Source organism: Halichoeres trimaculatus, unplaced genomic scaffold (genome assembly GCF_033239565.1).
Source record: "Halichoeres trimaculatus isolate MK-OKI-2021-1 unplaced genomic scaffold, fHalTri1.1 fHalTri1_scaffold_13, whole genome shotgun sequence".
Taxonomy (NCBI): Eukaryota; Metazoa; Chordata; class Actinopteri; order Labriformes; family Labridae; genus Halichoeres; species Halichoeres trimaculatus.
This window is the reverse complement of record NW_027437191.1, coordinates 35,567,860-35,587,944: the sequence shown is the minus strand read 5'-3', so window position 1 is coordinate 35,587,944 and position 20,085 is coordinate 35,567,860. Positions and strand designations below refer to the sequence as shown.

General features: G+C 46.1%; 1 protein-coding gene across 2 annotated transcripts in view; it reads right to left on the bottom strand.

Annotated features, from left to right (window-relative positions):
- LOC141802021 (potassium channel subfamily K member 2-like) overlaps positions 1–17,266 on the bottom strand; it is a 36,924-nt gene extending 19,658 nt beyond the window's left edge. The window contains exons 1-5 of one of the 2 annotated variants that reach the window (XM_074685408.1): positions 17,181–17,255; positions 16,614–16,800; positions 16,103–16,527; positions 13,705–14,024; positions 1,321–1,438 (exon numbers count right to left, since the gene is read on the bottom strand). In XM_074685408.1, the coding sequence (XP_074541509.1) occupies positions 1,321–1,438; positions 13,705–14,024; position 16,103 (439 nt within the window). In that variant the 5' untranslated portion in view covers positions 16,104–16,527; positions 16,614–16,800; positions 17,181–17,255. Of the gene's footprint in view, positions 1–1,320; positions 1,439–13,704; positions 14,025–16,102; positions 16,528–16,613; positions 16,801–17,180 lie in introns of both variants that reach the window. The other variant, XM_074685409.1, reaches the window with a different exon arrangement.
- Between the last annotated feature and the right edge of the window lie 2,819 nt (positions 17,267–20,085).

The window sequence follows — 20,085 nt, the reverse complement described above, 5'->3', positions numbered from 1 at the left end:
CTGTGTTCTGTTCATTTTCAGATTCATCACCTTTATGATTTACTCTGTTATTCTCAGACATGCCTCTTCCCAGGGGCTCGTCTCTGTTGTGGTGTCCCTCAGGGCCGTATTTTAGGTCCCCTTTTATTCACTGGTTACTTGCTCCCTTTGCTGCAAACCAAGCAGTGATTGGCCGCAGGCTTTCAGTGATGCAGATGACATCCAAATCTGACCAGGCGTAACACGAAGAAAAGGAGACGATCTAACATCAGTCCTCGCTGAGCTTCGCTGCCAACGTGTGATTTTCAGACTGCTGTTCAGAAGTTTCTGCGTTGAATCGTCAGGCTCCAGAAACAAGCAGCTGTGAGCTGCTAACAGCCTTTGAGTCTGACCGCTGCCTGAGGTTTTTCACTGAGACGTTTCTGTGGTTTCTGTCTTTGACGTGTCACTAAAGGTGACTGAGGCTCTGCAGCTGATCGTTTCACTCTGAGAGTCGAGGAAAAGCTAAAAATCTTTGAATCAAACTCACTTCTTTCTGAAGTGTTGGCTGTCCTGGTCCCTTTTTCTGTTCACACTGTGTTACTGAAGTACTGGATCAGATTTAGTGGTTTGATTTATTTACTTTTTTATTGTAATTCACTGAACAGTTTGGCTTTGTGTTAAACCCTGCTACACTTTGAAACTGGGCTTTGAAAAGCACCGTGAAAATAAAACTACAATTCTCAAACTGTCAAAGAGGAATTCTCTGTCAAAGCCTCAAACCTGAGCAACAAGATGAAGTCATGTGAACAAAGTGTTAATAAAACAGACTGATGGACATGGGCCGGATGCTTCCTGAAGTCTGAGACACCAGAGAGAAGTAGGGGAGAGGTGACCAGAGTCTGTCGACCTTCAGCAGGAGTCAAACCCCTGAACGCTGGAGTACCAGTCTGCACAGAGAGGGATCTGAAGCTGGTAAACCTCGTTTCTGTTGCTGCGAATCGCTGTCAAAACCAGACAATGGTTGTTTTGTTGCTGTGAATATAACACTGTTTAGTGACACTCAGAGAGAGGGTGCAAAAACAATTTATTAACAACTTTAAACTGAGGCCGAGTCAATTTTACAAGTTTTTGGCCAGAAGTCCGAGCACGAACCTGGCAGGAAAGCAAATGTTGGGGAAGTGAGAGTAACTTTGTGCTGAAATGGTCGTGGGAACTGCTTTGTGAAGGAAAAGTTGAGTGGACCGGGCATATAAATCCATTTCCTTCATGGAAAGAGGAAACATCCTGACATTTTGAATGCACTGTCAAACACCTGGATGAGAAAATGATGAGTCCTGAGAGAGAAAGTTCCCGTCTTACCGATGGTGGTGATAACAGTCCCAGCGAAGAAGAAGGAGGAGCTGATGTCCCACAGGCTCGTCTGGTTGGACGCGTTTCCCAGAGGGTTCACGCCGGCTCGGACCGCTGAAACCACTTGCTGGAGCGGAGAGAGACAAGATAAAAAGAGTTGGCAGATTAATACGTGCAGTGTTTTCCAGTGGGAGTGTGGCTGCAGACGTGCTGAGGAGCACCAGAAAATCAGAGGTGTGCTCCTTCAGGACAGACAGAGATAAACATCCAAACGCTACATCATTAAGAGCTGTGAGAAACTCTGTGTCAGGTTCAAAACCCTGCCTCTCTTATCTGCCTTTGGGCAAAGTCTTTAAGATGTGGTGGATCTGAAAAGTGGTTTCAGCACAGTAAAATGAGCATAAAGGTTATTCCAGCGTGTTTGCTGATGAGTTTTTCTTTCTCATAATATTCACACAGAACGGCTGCATCCATACAAACACCGTGCATTCTGCACCAATAACCCGCAGCTTTCTTCATGTTTAACCGCGTTTCATAAATACACAGAGAGTCAATCCATCAGACTGCCTTCAACGTGCACCAAAAGGCTGCGGAGTAACCAAGGAAACCCAAACACTACAGATGCAGCCGTCCTGCCTTCTGGACGTCTGGTGAAAAATTCATATTTCCAGTTTCTCTGAGTCCGGCCAGAGTCTGCAGCAGAACAGACAATGATTTTAACTTTTCACCAGGTGGAGGGAACAACGTTGGGTTAGTGACAGCATTAACCATCTGTTTTACACTAAACAAACACACACTGAAAATGTCGACTGTATTTCAGGCGTTTGCTGCATCTTTAGGCAGATAATGTTCCTGGATCTGAAAAGCAGGAGAAATGATTGTTTCTCATGTTAAACCTTCTGTAATCATGGCAAAAGCTAGTTTCATGTCACCTCTAAAAGGAAGTAGCTTTGGTTCATCGCTCTGCTCTGCGTGGAGAGTCCAGGGGTTAGTCCAGTTTGTCGACTGTGAGGGAGCGGGACAGTGACAAACACGAGGTTTACGGCCTGGGGGCTGTTGTTGTTAGGAAGGAGGAAACTTAGGGAGGTTTATCTTGTGGTGGTTTTCCAGCTCTCTGTCCACAGAATGAGCGTGTGTGTGTGTGTGTGTGTGTGTGTGTGTGTGTGTGTGTGTGTGTGTGTGTGTGTGTGCATGTGCGCGTGCATGTGTGTGTGTGTGTGTGTGTGCGTGTGCGTGTGTGAGTGTGTGTGTGTGTGTGTGTGTGTTTGAGTGTATGTGTGTGTGTGTGTGTGTGTGTGTCTGTGTGTGGGTTTGTGTGTGTGTGTGTGCGTGTGCGTGTGTGTGTGTGTGTGTGTGTGTGTGTGTGTGTGTGTGTGCGTGTGCGTGTATGTGGGTGTGTGTGTGTGTGTGTGTGTGTGTGTGTGTGTGTGTTAGTGCGTCTGTGAGTGTGTTGGGGCGGAGCTTCGGCGTTCACTACAGATCGTGTGCTCTTTCACACACGGTGAAGTTCTGAGAGGAGAAATGTGAACCCATCGATCTTCAAGCGTCGTCCCATCGTTAGAGTCAGAGAAAAACAGACGGACGTTTATTCTCTTAGATTAAAAAAAGGTTAGATGTGATTTATGGCAGAGGGAACTCTGAATCTGCTGTGACCTGGGCTGTATAAAAAATAACATTAACTGGACTTCCAGGGGGGACCGAGCCTCAGTTGAGGGGGCATCCTGTACCCCACTCACTGCAGGGTGCAGCATCTTCAGAGACGGACAGAGAAATGAGAGAGTGAGAATAAAACTTTACAGCTCTGAGCTTTTTTTAACCTCAGGAGGAAAATCAGCAGCTGGAGAGATTAACACCACGAGATACTCTAACACCTTCACTCAGCAGGGACAGATCCATACAGCACAACGTTTGAACACCACCCTATGGAGCAGCAGCCCAACCAACCGTCCAATCATGGGACAGCAACGCCTGCTGGGTATGACATCACAGGAAGTGCATCTTCAGGGGCACAGCCCACACCAACAATGGCCACACTCCTCCAGAGGCAGCACTGTGAGCATTTTCACAGCCGACACACACAGACACACACACACACACACACACACAGGTTTGGGTCGCTGCAGTGTCAGGATGTTGCTGTCATGATTCTTCATTCTTGGTTAAACACAGAAGTTTCATCAACCTGCGACCGCTCAGCGTTAGAGGACAAAAAACGTTAAAGACTGTGACGACTGATATGAATAAGTAAAAGGTTAGACACTGAGTAAGGAAGGAAGGAAGGAAGGGAGGAAGGAAGGGAGGAAGAAAGGAAGGAAGAAATGAATGGGCATTATAGGAACCCCACAGGTCATGTGATCTTCCAGGTCATGTGATCTTCCAGGTCATGAAGTTAATCCAGGTGTGCTGACGGCAGCGTTGTTGGAGTGTGGCTGAAAAAGCGACTGTGCTGCTAATCTACACAATCTACACAACCTGAGATTAAAAAAGTCAAAATGAGGTTTAAATGAACTGAAACCTCAGCTGATCCAGATTTATCAACTCTTTAACTTAGTGTGAACAACAGTAACGTTAAACGTGTTTTTTTTTGTAACCACACCAGGTTTCAGTGACAGAGGTGGAGTAACACCTGGTGGACTGTGGTGGTGAAACCCGTAGACGTAGATGATCTTTTTCCTCGCTCAGTCTGATCAAACCTTCACTGCTGACAGGAAATGGACTGGATTCATTTCATTGGATTCATTGGATTTATACAGAAATTCCTCCAGACATTAAATGTCACATTCACCCTTTCACACCACACACACTGATTGCAGAGGCCGCTGTGTGTATCCTCTCATCTCATTCACACACAGATGGTCCGGCCGGGGGCAGTTTGGGGGTTAAGTGTCCTCCTCAAGGACAGCAGGGCCTGATGCCCAATCCCTGACCTTCCAAATGAAGAGACGACCAACTCTACCTCTGAGCCCAAGCTGCCTGGTGTACGGACGCGTCGTAGCATATGTTTGTTATATTCCTATATACTACTTCCTAAATACTACTTCCTAATTACTACTTCCTAATTACTACTTCCTAAAGACTACTTCCTAAAGACTACTTCCTAAATACTACTTCCTAAATACTACTTCCTAAATACTACTTCCTAATTACTACTTCCTAATTACTACTTCCTAAAGACTACTTCCAAAATACTGCTTCCTAAATACTACTTCCTAATTTCCAGAGAGTGAGGGTAAAATGTGGATCCTCTGATGAACAAACTTCAAACAGAGGATGTGGTGCATTCAGGGACAAGAAATGCTGCCTGTAGACTTAAGTTAAACACAAGGTGCTTTAACAGTGACTGCACCACACCACCAGACCAGTAGAGGGCAGTAAGACAACAGAGGCTATTCAGCAAAGATAACACCTTCAAATCAAAACCAGCCAGCATCATTGTGTGCTCCTCCACAGACGCCCGTTGGACTGGAGGAGGTTTTATAGCTCAGTCGATGGTTTCACTGACCCGACGCTTGGAGACACCAGACGGCAGAGACTGACCGGTGTTTCAGCTTAACATGCAACCCTGTAGATTAGCGACTTCCTGCAGTATGAATCCTTCCCTGACGGTTTGTCTTAAGACAGAGGATGTGAGTGTGCAGATCAGAGGTCGTCTGTCTCTGTGTGTCAGCCCTGTGATTGGCTGGTGTGATGTCCAGGGTCACCCCGCCTCTCGCCCTGAGACAGCTGGGACAGAGTCCGGCCACCGACCCTGAACAGGTGAGCCTGTAGAAAACGTTTGAACAAACGTTTCTGATGATTATTTCTACCAGCTGGTGGAAACTCGACAGTCTCTGACATGTTTAGCAGAAAGTCGCCAGTTAACAGGGTCGCTCTTTATCACCATGACAACGGGAGCTTGGCCACCCTGGGCCACCCTCCCAGAGACGCACCTGTCCCGTGAAGCAGACATGCTTTAATCACGTAAAAAGTGAAAATCTCAGTTTGGAGGTCAGTCTGAAACTGAACCTCATGGTGGCCAATGTTTTTCATGCAACTGTTAAAATTTATTGTAAAAATGTTTTTTTTTTAATACATGATCCATTGAAACCATGAATCCTCCCAGCAGCCAACGTTCAGTCAGAGAGTACGGGGGGTTTCATGTTAAAAAGGCTTCTATCTAAAAAAAAACGTTGTTCAGACACGTGGTAGAAAAGACAGATAAGTGGGATCTGGGACGGAGGTCTGAGAAGTCCGGCTGACCCCAGAGGTGGAGCAGAGTCAAAGGGGTAAGGAGGTGTACGGTGAGGGGAGAGGGTACGAAGGAAAGAGTAATGAAGCTGAATCAGCGCTGAGGACAGAGAGGACAGGACTCAATACACCTGGGAAGTTAATCAGACACAGGTGAAGCCCATCAGGGTGAGGCACAACAAACCACCCACAGCAGGGGGTGACTGAGGACAGGAAGTCAGAAACACGAAGTCAGAAACACGTCGAGGAGAGTGCCAGCGGATAAAACAGGAAATACTGACGACAGAGAACTGACCGACTTCTTTACCTCCAAATTAAACTCAGGCAGCTGTATGAAGCGTTTCAGTCCCTCTGCCAGAAACATCTCTCTCCTGCTCGACGTTTGCTGCTCTCACCCTCCTTGTTTTCAGTCGCTCAAGGCAGGAAACATATTGACACAGAGCAGTCTGCTCAGCAACAACCTGCAGACTGACGGACTTATTGACCATCTGGAAAACACGTTTCCCTGAGCTCTGCTAAGAGACAAAAGCAGCGCTTTCACCGACTGGACTGGACTGACACTTTATTCACAGGCTGGACACATGCATGACTGTCCTCTGCTGATGATCTCAGCGTAACGTTTCTGTGCAGATTAATAATAATAATGAGCAAACCAACCACCGCAGGCCTCACAGCAGAGTTGACAGGCTGCTCGAACACAGTGAGCTGATTATTTGTGCTGCCCCCAGGTGAAGGAAACTACCCTGAAACCTCTCTGGGTGGAAAAATGAACTCGTTACAGGAAACAGACAAAGTCAGGACGCGGTGACACAGAAACATGAACGGGTGAATATTTAAATGTTCATGTCAGAACAGAGGGTGATGATCCAGGCCTGAAACCAGCTCCCACAGTGGCATTAAAGCATCATTTAAAGGACTCTCTCATTCAGAGCAGCTCGGCTCAGTCTCTCTCTCTTTGTTTCCAGCCAAAACGTCCAGTCGGAGACGCTGCGTTTGGCGCTCAGCCGTTTGCAAAACAACCACGGCTGCAGGGAACAATAAGACGGTCGTTTGTAGACCACACCACACCGCACCGCACCGCACCGCACCGCACTACACCGCACCGCACCGCACCGCACCACACCGCACCGCACCGCACCGCACCACATCGCACCACACCGCACCGCACCGCACCGCACCACATCACACCGCATCGCACCGCACCGCACCGCTGTTTCTGCTGCTGCTGAGCCAAAAACCAGAGACTCACATCACTCACTGCTTTAATTACTCCCTCTGAGACCACATCTCCCATCATGCTCTGCTCCATCCACTGCTTCATCCTCTGCTCCTCTCTGCTCCATCCCCTGCTCCATCCTCTGCTCCATCCTCTGCTCCATCCTCTGCTCCATCCTCTGCTCCATCCTCTGCTCCATCCTTTGCTCCATCCTCTGCTCCATCCTCTGCTCCATCCTTTGCTCCTCTCTGCTTCAAGTTGCTTGAAAATCTTCTGAACTGACAGCGACTGTCGACGGATGATGGGTGGAGCAGAGTGGTCGACTGCTGTCTCACCACAAAAAACATGGAAACACTTTACCCCATTTACACACTTTACACACTTTACCCCATTTACACACTTTACACACTTTACCCCATTTACACACTTTACACACTTTACACACTTTACACACTCTACCCCATTTACACACTTTACGCACTCTACCCCATTTACACACTTTACACACTTTACACACTTTACACACTCTACCCCATTTACACACTTTACACACTTTACACACTTTACCCCATTTACACACTTTACACACTTTACCCCATTTACACACTTTACACACTTTACACACTTTACCCCATTTACACACTTTACCCCATTTACACACTTTACACACTTTACACACTTTACACTCTTTACACACTTTACACACTTAACCCCATTTACACACTTTACACACTTTACCCCATTTACACACTTTACACACTTTACACACTTTACACTCTTTACACACTTTACACACTTAACCCCATTTACACACTTTACACACTTTATACACTTTACACACTTTACACACTTTACCCCATTTACACACTTTACACACTTTACACACTTTACCCCATTTACACACTTTACACACTTTACACACTTTACACTCTTTACACACTTTACACACTTAACCCCATTTACACACTTTACACACTTTACCCCATTTACACACTTTACACACTTTACACACTTTACACTCTTTACACACTTTACACACTTAACCCCATTTACACACTTTACACACTTTACCCCATTTACACACTTTACACACTTTACACACTTTACACTCTTTACACACTTTACACACTTAACCCCATTTACACACTTTACACACTTTACACACTTTACACACTTTACCCCATTTACACACTTGACCCCATTTACACACTTTACACACTTTACACACTTTACACACTTTACACACTTTAGCTAATGTCTTGTAATTAGCCTGATAGCATTAGGAAGACATTAAAGTAGCATTGAATGCCTCTTCTGGGAGATGTGCCCATTTTTCATGAGCTTAAATCTAAAGACAAATATTTATTCTGCAGTTTGTGTTTGAGCTCAGCTCCAAACGCTGCTGCTGCTAAAAACCTTTTTTATTTTTACTGAGTCAGTTTTTCTCTGCGTCAACAAAAACCCTAAACCAAGATGTTTTGGAGAACAGAGGACAGTTTGCCCTCCATTATGTATTTTAGCTTTGCTAACACAAACCCTGATAAAGAAATTAATTATCAGAGTTCAGCACAGGAAACACTGCTGTGGACAAAAAACAACCACAGAGGAAGAAAAGCTCCAACCAGCCAAGGGTGTTCAGTTTAAAGCTGAGGTTTTCATGATTCATCATCAAACAGTCAGAAAGTTTCAGCCAAGTGTCTCTGTCTGCTGTTCCTCTGGATTTATTTACGAACAGCTGTTTGTCAAACCAAAGAGTGTCTTACAGGGCGTCAGTGGACCAACGTTTACTCCGTAAAGTGAACTAAGAATTATGCATCCACAGACCCGTGTTGGAATAATTGACCTCCATTATCACTGGTTAGCGTTAGCACGCATGCTAGCTTTGTCACTGGGCTCTCACCTGAGTCGCTGAGTCAGCGTTTGAAGCACTAATCTGGGATTCATCCGACACAGGGAGCCCTGTGACCCGAGCTAAAGCTACGTGTCCAGTGGATTCCCATCACACGTTTTTCTGAACAGAGAGGATCGACAGACCTGGACAGGAAGTCAGACGAGCAGACGGTGCAGATCATCCCGTCAGTTTCAAAATAAAATACAGAGGGAGGGCTCTCGTCCTGGGCTGTTTGCTTCCCTAAAAGCTGCCATGTCTTTTCAGTCTTTGGTGTTTGATTTGGGCCCATGGAGGAGCAGGAAGCCCCCAGACCAGAGCCATACCACCGACTATAACCCACTGAATGAAAATAAAAAGCCACCGACGTCTTTTATCTGTCTTATAGATTTCAAAGTGCAGTGGACTGTCGATGTTGAAGTCGTGTGTGCAGATCTTTAAACACTTTCTATCCACGAGTCGTAGGACGACATGGATCTGTCCGTAAACCGCTTAAAACGGTCTGTTTGAAAAACAGCACGAAGACTTCCTGAGTTCCTGATGAGTCGTGCAGAAACGATGGCCTCAAACACTAAGGCCTGCGTATAGCTCCACTATCAGCCTCCAAGAGGCTGACCAATCAGGTGGAAGGGGTTTGTGGAGCATTGAGTCTTAAAGAAACAGTGGCTATGACTGAAAACGCAGGTTCCTCTAACACCAGCGTGAGGAAAACAGGGATTTTTTTTTTTTTTTTATTGAGCAGTTTTTCCTGTGAAGCTTCTACCAGGGCACAGGAGGGACAGTATCTAAACATGAATCTCCTCTTTTTTTTTTCAGTGATTTCATGGCTCTGTTTTCCTATGGGTACAGCAGTCAGACATTCAGACCATCTTTGTTACTGTCACTCTGACAAACAGAAACACTGAAGCTCTGTGGACATCCGTCTGTTGGAAGCAGCTCTAACTTTTTCCAGTCGTTCCTGTGACGTTGGCTAACACAGGCTAACGCTCCCTCCTCGTGTACAGATGAGACCTGCCTGTCCATGACCCCGTTGTTTATTTACCAGCTCTCTGTTATTGGACTACTTTAGGTCGGGCCTGATCCGTGCAGATCAGGAACATCCCCCAGCAGCAGTTTAGGCTCTGACCCGGTCCTCTCGCTGTCACAGCTCGTTCTTTGTCAAAGTCACTGACGCCCCCACACCTCCCGATTCTCCTGCTTCAAACATCAACTTCAAGGACAGAGCCTCCACTCGCTGCCAAACACCCGCTGACATGTGTCATTGAAGGGAGATAATGTTTTCACTTCACCTGTCAGTGGAGCCAAAAAAAGACACACACTCCACAGATCGTCTCATCCTGTCTCAAAAATAAGAGTCTCCGTTAAACGGAGGAAAGCTTCAGTTTAATGAAACTTATACTGCATATCAACAAGAAAAAAAAAATCATCTGGTCTTGGAGCTCGGAGGACTTTTCCACATTGCAGGCACTTTTTCATGCTGGACAGATCTGGAGAATGGCTCAGCAAGAGGCCGAAATTAGCACTGGTGGACAAATCAGCGTCGCTGGAGATTTAAAGACCTTTCAGCTCTGGTACATCAGAGGAGTAATCATCATCCTCAACCGTAATACAGCAGCTAGATTCCCCCGGAGGAGACGCTTTCATCAGCCATGACCAGCTGGGCTGATGCTGCGATCCAGTAATCCATAAAGGTGGAGTCATGAACACACTCAACATCATTTATCTGCAGCCTGCTCACTCACGCAGACACTTACAGGATCTTTGTGACCTTAAAAAAAGAATGTTTCTTAAATCTGCTTTAGTTCCTGTGAACCTACGGTCGAGTCGAAGTTTTTCAACTGGGTTTGTAGCAACATTTCTGAATGTTTTCTTCATGAAAGATACTCTGGATCGGTCTTTAGTTCCCAAACAAAACAGAAACAATAGTGGATCATGAACATGAGGTGACTTCATATTTCTTGTTTGAAGCCAAAGACCGGTCAAAACCAGAGATGCTGAGATTCTTAAAGGTGACCCACCCCACAAACCCCTTCCTCTGATTGGCCAGCTCTCTGGAGGCCTGCTGGTTACAGCTCTGTGAGCAGACCTTTGTGTTTGAGGCCCGCCTCTTTAATATGGCATGAACCAGTCAGCAGATCCTTACGATATGACCTCATCATTTATGCAAGTCCCGTGAAGATCTTACAACCATCTCAAGGATTTTCAGACTTTTTTTTTTTTTACACAAATTCAAGAATTTCTGCGAGTAAATGTAAATTTATAGAGGTTTAAAAATCTGCACGTTTGGTGGAAGAACATCCAGCATGTTTTACTTTCTATCAATGTTCAAAACATGACAATACATGACAAAACATAAAACAGATACACCTATATATATATATATATATATATATTTATACAGAAGACAACAAAACAAAACACAAAAGGGCAAACAAGAACTGACTTTAAATGTCCAGGAAAATAAAAATGTCCTGAGAAAAATACAGGAGAGCTGCAGCAGGACAAAGTAAAGCAGAGGAAACACAGGAAGTAGGAAATGCAGAGACTAAATATACTCTGGGTAACGAGCAACAGCTGTGAACACAGAGCGAAGGTGAAACTAATGAGGGAAATCAAAGAGAGAAACACACAGAGCAGGAAGTCAACGTACAGCAGACACACTGGGAATACACACTTCAAAATAAAACAGGAAAAAAACAACAGCAACACTAGGAAACACAAGTGGACACACACACCGTACAAACACACACACACACACACCGTACAAACACACACACACACACACACACACACACACACCGTACAAACACACACACCATACAGGCACACAAACACACACTCAAACGCACAGGAGGGACACACGACGAGGCATGATCCACTGCTCAACTCATCAACAACACCCCCTCACATCAACACCACCTCACATCAACACCACCTCACATCAACACCACCTCACATCAACACCACCTCACATCAACACCACCTCACATCAACAACACCTCACATCAACACCACCTCACATCAACACCACCTCATGTTAACACCACCTCACATCAACACCACCTCACATCAACACCACCTCACATCAACACCACCTCACATCAACACCACCTCACATCAACACCACCTCACATCAACACCACCTCACATCAACAACACCTCACATCAACACCACCTCACATCAACACCACCTCATGTTAACACCACCTCACATCAACACCACCTCACATCAACACCACCTCACATCAACACCACCTCACATCAACACCACCTCACATCAACACCACCTCATGTTAACACCACCTCACAACAACCCATCAACACCACCTCACATCAACACCACCTCACATCAACACCACCTCACATCAACACCACCTCATGTTAACACCACCTCACATCAACACCACCTCATGTTAACACCACCTCACATCAACACCACCTCACATCAACACCACCTCACATCAACACCACCTCACATCAACACCACCTCACATCAACACCACCTCACATCAACACCACCTCATGTTAACACCACCTCACATCAACAACGCCTCACATCAACACCACCTCATGTTAACACCACCTCACATCAACACCACCTCACATCAACACCACCTCACATCAACACCACCTCACATCAACACCACCTCAAATCAACACCACCTCACATCAACACCACCTCACATCAACACCACCTCACATCAACACCACCTCACATCAACACCACCTCACATCAACACCACCTCACATCAACACCACCTCCCATCAACACCACCTCATGTTAACGGGGTCAGAAGAACCAATCACTGTTTGAGTGTCAGTGTTGTTATTGATCGCTTGTTTCTCCTGAGAGTATCCTTTTTACCAACGACCATTTTGTTTGACACGCCTGGTCCTGTGCTGGTTTGTTGGCATGGCGACGTGGGAATCATGGGAGACTTTAGATTATAATTACATAAAAGAAAATTTGTCCTACTGAGGTTTTTCTGTCTAATGAGTAAATGCTGCACGGCTGTGTTGATTGGCTGCTCCTAGGTTGGTGGTTCCCTCTGAGTGTGGCATGAGGATTTAACCCATCGCCATGGTAACTCTTAATTGCTCTTAGAGACATATAGGCCTACCTTAATGAGAGTAGCTAAGGGCAGCTCCATGCAGATTTATGTCTCTTCTCTTTTTACATCATCTCTCTTTCTCTCTCCTCCCTCCCTCAGTCAGGGGCTCCTCTCCCTCTTTCTGGAACCTTCTCTCAATCTCTTTGTCTTTTTATCACCTGCTGCTTTTCTTACCTCAGTCAGACCGTTTCCCCCCATCTTCTCTTTCTGTGTCTCTGTCTTTCTCTCTTCTCCTTCACTCCAGGCCAGCTCCTCTTTAGGTTAGTGTGTGTCTCAGTTCATCCCTGCTCAAACCACGGTTGGCCCACAGTCACACAGCCTAAAACGTTTTCTCACGCCGTGTTCTGCCTCCAGAGGAAACCGCCCAATCCAGTCTGGTGGAAAACTTCATGCTGTGAGCTTCATGTGAAAATTACAACTTTGAAAAACTAGAGTTTTTCCAGAAATGTTTCAGAGCAGGTATATGAAAGGAGCATTTTTGGATAAACCAGCTGGGTCTGGCTTTAGCTATGAGGCGTTAGCGTCAGAGTGGACTGGTTTGACTGGTCAGGGGAAACACCACACCAGATCTGAGCTGTCTTTGACTGAAGAAGAAGATGGAGTCAGTATGAGAAATATGATTAAAGAAATGCTAACAACACATAATTACTGGCAGAAAGCTAGAACTGAACAACAATCTGGGATGTTTTCAAATTCACAATCCTTGGAGTGGGATCCAGAGCCGAGCAGAAAACTAGCAGCGAGGACTGAAACTCTCCAGCGCTCTCAGCCATCAGATCCAAACTAATCAGGATCAGACCCCGAGGCTCGTTCCTGAGAACGGCCGACCTCAGCACCAGCGTGTTTGTTCCTCAGAGCAGAACAAGATTAAAACACAGTTTAAGAAAATTTCTCCACTGTGTGAAATAATTCAAAAGGTTTGAATAATTCACTCTGACGCCTTCACCCACCTTCACCAAGTCCTCCAGCTCGGAGGAGTTCACGCAGCTGTTCATGGTCAGGAAAATCACTTTCTGCTCCATGATGGCCGTCTTCTGCTTGGTCTCCTGGGGCTGCTCCAGCGCTTTGAAGACTGTGGCCCCGATGATGAGGTACAGCACCACCAAGAAGAAGATGGCCGACACAGTTTTCCACCTCATGACCGTCATCCTGGTGTCGCACTCGTCATCGTCGTCAGGGGGCGTCAGTACCACTGGCTTGGTGGAGAAAGACAGGCGAGGTTTGGAGTTGTGGGCGGCAGACTTCGGGTCCAGAAGGTCAGGTGCGGCCACTGCAGGTGAGAAAGCCGACCGTGAACATTGTTTTCTTTAGACGTGTAAATACGAAAAAAGAAAACTTAAGGTAGAAAAAGAGACCAGGCGCTAGCTTCAGCTTGAACTGTTTCAGATATTTCATATGGACTGACTGTATCCAAAGTATTCTGAGCTGTTTCTTTCCTACAGTTAATTTAAAGATTAATCTTTAATCAAAATACTCAATAAAGTGTTTTAATCCTGTAAATTTACATTAAACCAAAGAAATCATAATTCGATTAAAACACCTCGTCTATCTGAAACTTCATTTGTGTAAAAGAGTCAGAGCTTCACAGCTACACGGACCAAAACATGTAAAGGAAACATTTCTTTCAGGATTTTCCTCCTTTTTGTTTCCTCTCTGATGTAGTTTCTGCTCCAGTGATTTCCTGCTCATCAGGAGATTCAGTCGGCACTTTCTCAGGACTACCAGGGCATCCCACAAAACTGAAAGCGAGTGTTTTTTAAAATGTTGTTACTCAAGAGTCAGTTTGTCCGGTCTGATAAACTCAGTGTTCCTGGTTGTATTACCTGACAAACGTCATTTTTCCTCCTGATATTTGACTGAGTGTGGGGTTATGGACTGCAAACATTTAGCCCTCTGTGGAAAGTTTTTAGCTAACGTTTCAGTTTTGTAATCTGAGACTTTGGCTTCATAAAACATGTTTGTTGTTTAGCTAGTTGCTCAGGTTAGTGGGTGTGTGAAACAGTTAAGCTAACAGTCCTGTATCAAAGGATGTCCATTTCCTGTTTCTGAATTTATCTGAATCAGTTTGGCTAACCATAGTTGTTTGGAAGTTTAGCCGTTTGTTCATCATTGTCTGAGACTGTTGAGCTAAAGCTACACTCTTTCCGTTAGCTAACAAATTGTGGATTGTTTTAGAAATTACTGCAGTCAGCTGATTCAAAAAACTTTAGTTGATGTTTAAACTTTGCCCCAAAAACAACCATCAATAAGGAATTTATTTGCTAAAAGCTAACTAGCCACTTAAGCTAACTGCTCTTGCATTAGACTTGAAAGCTAACATTTCAGTTATCTCCAGCTAAGGCCTTACTGTTTCTTCTTTTTTGTAGGCTACTGAAAACAGTTGAGCTAAGTTTTGAAGCTGAATAAAATGCTAGGCTAACGATTCTGTGCAGCGTAAAGCTAATGCTACACTGCTGTTTAGCTAAAAGTCTAATTATGCTGCTTTTCTACATTTTATATTCAGGTTTACAGTTTAGTTTTATACATTTATCATCTACTGGAAAGTTTTGTGCGTAACTTTTAATTTTCACACGTCCAGTTTCCTGCTGAGCGACGTCCAATCAGCTTCTCTTAACGTGGCCCACAAACACTTTGTTTCCCAGAATCCAGTTCAACATTTTCTCCAGCTGATAAAACATTTTCACACTCTGAAGCTACTGAGCGCTTTAACAGAGAGGCCTTTGCTTAAACTCACTGTTTTATCTGCACAGACTGATCATTTTCAGCTCAACACGACAAAACAGCAAATCCTCAAAATCCAACAGCTGACCGTGTTTTTATTAAAACTCTGAGATCCATTTCTAACAGCTCATAAATACATTACACTGATCTTTCTGCTGAAGAGTCATGGCTGTGTAGTCCTACAAGACACACACACACACACACACACACACACACACACACACACACACACACACACACACACACACACACACACACCAACTGAATGAAAGCTCATTAAAATTTCAACTGCTCACAGATGCACTTGCATAACCTGCTCAGATCTGACGGTGAGGCTGAGTCAAACCGAGAGTTAGTTTTATTTTTGTTGCTCTCTGTAAATCATCATCTCTGAACCTCTCTGTGTGATATTCCACATTTATCCCAAACTCAAAGCTCTTTGAGAAAAACGTGATTTAGGAGTGAGGCAGAAAAACACGGAAACATCATCAGCAACGACAACAACTCACACAGCCCCTGTTTTCCCCGGTGTCACGACCACGGGGATGCGTAAAAGTGGAGCACAATCTCCTTCGGTCTTTTTGTCAATGGAGAGCTGGATTTAGAGCCAGCTGTAGACGCACTTACTTCTCTACCATCTCTTCTCTCTGTCTCCTCATGGATGGATCGTCTGCTCCAGAAGAAAGGTGAAAAGCGCTGTCCCCTCTCAGTGTCGCCTGTCGCCTGCGGTGCTCCCACCAAAGGACGTGTCCGCCCTCCACATGGCTCCGGCAAACTGCGCTTCCTTCCACTTTCACCCTCTCCGGAGAAAATAAATCCGGGACATCTCGTTCCCACCTCAAGACGCACTACGCCGATGCGCAGAGGGAATGAGGGGAACAAACCTCTTCTCTAAAATCCGTGTGTTTGCTCGGAGACATTGTTCCCTCTGGTGCCGCTGCCTGTGTGGATGGACGCAGAGGTTTGTGCTGAGCGGGTCAGCGGTGCGCCGTCTGCGCCTGCTGAGCTGCTCCCCCACTGATCGACAGCGCACAGCGAGCGCTCCTCTGCTCCTGGAGAGAGAGGGAGAGCAGCTCCTCAGCACCTGCTGAAATTCTCACCAAACTGAGGACGAAGATGTGTCTGAAAACCTCCTCACAGTCCAGGAGCAGGAGCAGGAGCAGGAGCAGGAGCGGAGCAGCAGCTCGTCACGGTGCCTCAGATTGTGCAGTGAGGTTGTTCATTATGGAAGACTTGTTTTCAAGCATCATCCAAAAAGCTCCTGCTCGGCTCACTGCCTTCCCCTGGTGGCCTCCCAGCACTCATTTCAGCTCAAAGTGCCTGGCCTGAGATCACTCTCACAGGAGGAGAGGAGAGGGGAGGAGAGGAGAGGAGAGGAGAGGGGAGGAGAGGAGAGGAGAGGAGAGGGGAGGAGAGGAGAGGAGAGGGGAGGAGAGGAGAGGAGAGGAGAGGAGAGGAGAGGGGAGGAGAGGAGAGGAGAGGAGAGGAGAGGAGAGGAGAGGAGAGGAGAGGAGAGGAGAGGAGAGGAGAGGAGAGGGAGGTCTCATGTGTGTGTGCCAAAGGACGGACACACACACACACACACACACACACACACACACACACACACACACACACACACACACACACACACACACACACACACACACACACACAGACAACAGCAACAAAAGGCTTCACCTGCTTTCTATGGCAGGACTCTCACCTGGGTCCATGCTCAGTCAGCTGACTCTCCATCATCTCTGCTCGTCAGGAGCTGCAGTTTGCTCCAGAAGACAAGAGTTCTGCAAATTAATGTGGAAATGTGGAAATGTGGAAATGTGGAGTAAAGACCGATAAAAAGACCAATCAAAGCACTTTATATCACACACTTGATCTAACAGCTCACACACTGACAGCACAGGCTGCCAGGAAACGCCCAGGAGGAGGAGATCAGGTTCACAACGTTTGAGTTTAACACTGTGAAGACTGCAGGAGCCAGAAATCACACAAAACATCTAAGGAAACTTTCTACAGCTGCCCAGAGCTGCTCCAGAGCTGATCTAAAACTGATCCAGAGCTGATCTAAAACTGATCCAGAGCGAACCCAGAGCTTCTTCAAAGGTGATCTAAAACTGATCCAAAGCTGATCCAGAGCTAACCCAAAACTGCTCCAGAGCTGATCCAGAGCTGATCTAAAACTGATCCAGAGCTGATCCAGAGCTGATCCATAGCTGATCCAGAGCTGATCCAGAGCTGATCCAGAGCTTCTCAAGAGCTGATCCAGAGCTAACCCAGAGCTTCTCCAGAGCTGATCCAGAGCTGATCTAAAACTGATCCAGAGCTGATCCAGAGCTGATCTAGAGCTGATCCAGAGCTGATCCAGAGCTGATCTAGAGCTGATCCAGAGCAAATCCAGAGCTTCTCCAGAGCTGATCTAAAACTGATCCAGAGCTGATCCAGAGCTGATCTAGAGCTGATCCAGAGCAAACCCAGAGCTTCTCCAGAGCTGATCCAGAGCTGATCCAGAGCTGATCCGGAGCTTCTCCAGAGCTGATCCAGAACTGATCCAGAGCTGATCCAGAGCTGATCTAGAGCTGATCCAGAGCTTCTCCAGAGCTGATCCAGAGCTGATCCAGAGCTGATCCGGAGCTTCTCCAGAGCTGATCCAGAACTGATCCAGAGCTGATCCAGAGCTGATCTAGAGCTGATCCAGAGCTTATCTAGAGCTGATCTAGAGCTGATCCAGAGCTGATCCAGAACTTATCCAGAGCTGTGGTTCTGTAAATAAAAAAATGTCATGGAGTAAGATGGATGCATCAGGGACCAGATCAGGCCTGTGTGTGAAGCATCTCTTCCAAATATTTAACCTTTCACACTAATGAAACACCTCTGCTCCTCGCTGCATGTTTGTCCTTGTCAGCCACCGTATTCTTCCATGAAGGGCATTTCTGTATTTGCTGGAGAGCGCAGAGAGCTGCTCCTTTGCTGGTTCATTGATTTATACTGGTGACGTCCCAGTCAAAAGCCCACATGTCAGATCCAGCTCATCAGGAAGAGGGAGCACCGGAGGCAGCGGTGGCTTCATACCCTGGAGCTCTGCTGTCAGTGCATTAGATAAATTCATCTGGAGGAGTGAGACGTGTGTGCTTTATGTCTGCCATGCTGCTTTTTATCCAGCGTGGCATGACTTCACCAAGACTGACTGAGAGTTTCAATAATTTGATTCTTGGCTGCAGCCTCCTCTTCCCGTCGCTGTGAGTGTGGAAAGGAAAAATGTGGGAACATGTGTTTGTGCACAGATGTGTCCTGAGTATTGATTTGCATGAGCTGCCTCCGCTAATTGAATTGAGAGACCTGCGCAGCTGTCCTCTTAGTCTTCAGCGCTCTGACGCACACACACAAAGCCCTGTGTGTGTGTGTGTGTGTGTGTGTGTGTGTGTGTGTGTGTGTGTGTGTGTGTGTGTGTGTGTGTGTGTGTGTGTGTGGATAAAGCCACAACAAGGAAAAAACCTTGTCTTTTTGTCTTAGTGCAACATGAAAACAATAACTAAAGAAGAGCGCGATCAGCTCTTTGCTCGCTGTACGGAAAATGGAGACACACAGATCGGCAGGGCGACAATAATGAAAGCATGAAATGCTCTCACACACACATTCAGAGGAATTTGTCCAGATTCCCCTTGTCAGTAGATTTTCCTTTCCTGTTTCCTCTTCCTATGTGTCCTTTCCTACCTCCTCTCTCCTTCCAGTGAAGTGTCCATCCTGCGTCACGTTGCTTTGATGTGTTGCTTTTAAGAACAGAAACGCTTCGTTTCTCCTTCTTCTGTCGCCCTGCAGGTGTGGCTGCTGTCTGATTTATGTCTGAACAGATTCTCCTTCCAAATATTCAGGTGTTCAGACATATTTGAACCTTTCAGGTGATTCATGACTGGGCCTGATCATTTCTGTGATTATTTGTGAACCCTGGAGTGTGTGATGTGTTATTTCTCTCTCCAGCTTGTGTCACAATCACTCATGTAAGCACGGGCTGAGGAAGTCCAGGACAATCATTTGTCCAATTTTAACTTTGGTTTCACCCAAAGACTTTGGATTAGTAGTTTAAGTGCAGGTTGTTGCTATGGGAACAGTGCTGCAGTGATTTTGTCAATAGATGCTGAAGCTGTTTGCTGTGCGCTGAAGCTTTCAGTGTTGGCTCCAGATTCATATAAGAGTGATTTTGTTTTCTGGCAGAGGGTGAAACAGCCCAGAGAAGCTACTGTGGGTGACTTATTCAGCACGAGGAGGAGGCTGAGTGTCTCTTTACGGGTGTGTGCTGTAGCTGCAGTGAGCCGCGGTGCCAACAGGCCGAACACGTGACCCCGGCCGAAAATAAAACCAACACAAAGAGAGACCACCAAACACTTCAATCACTGACAGGCTGGTTAGATCTCTAAACGTCTGTGCTTCATTCACTGACAGGCTGGTTAGACCTCTAAACGTCTGTGCTTCATTCACTAACAGGCTGGTTAGACCTCTAAATGTCTGTGCTTCATTCACTGACAGGCTGGTTAGATCATTAAACGTCTGTGCTTCATTTACTGACAGGCTGGTTAGACCTCTAAACGTCTGTGCTTCATTCACTGACAGGCTGG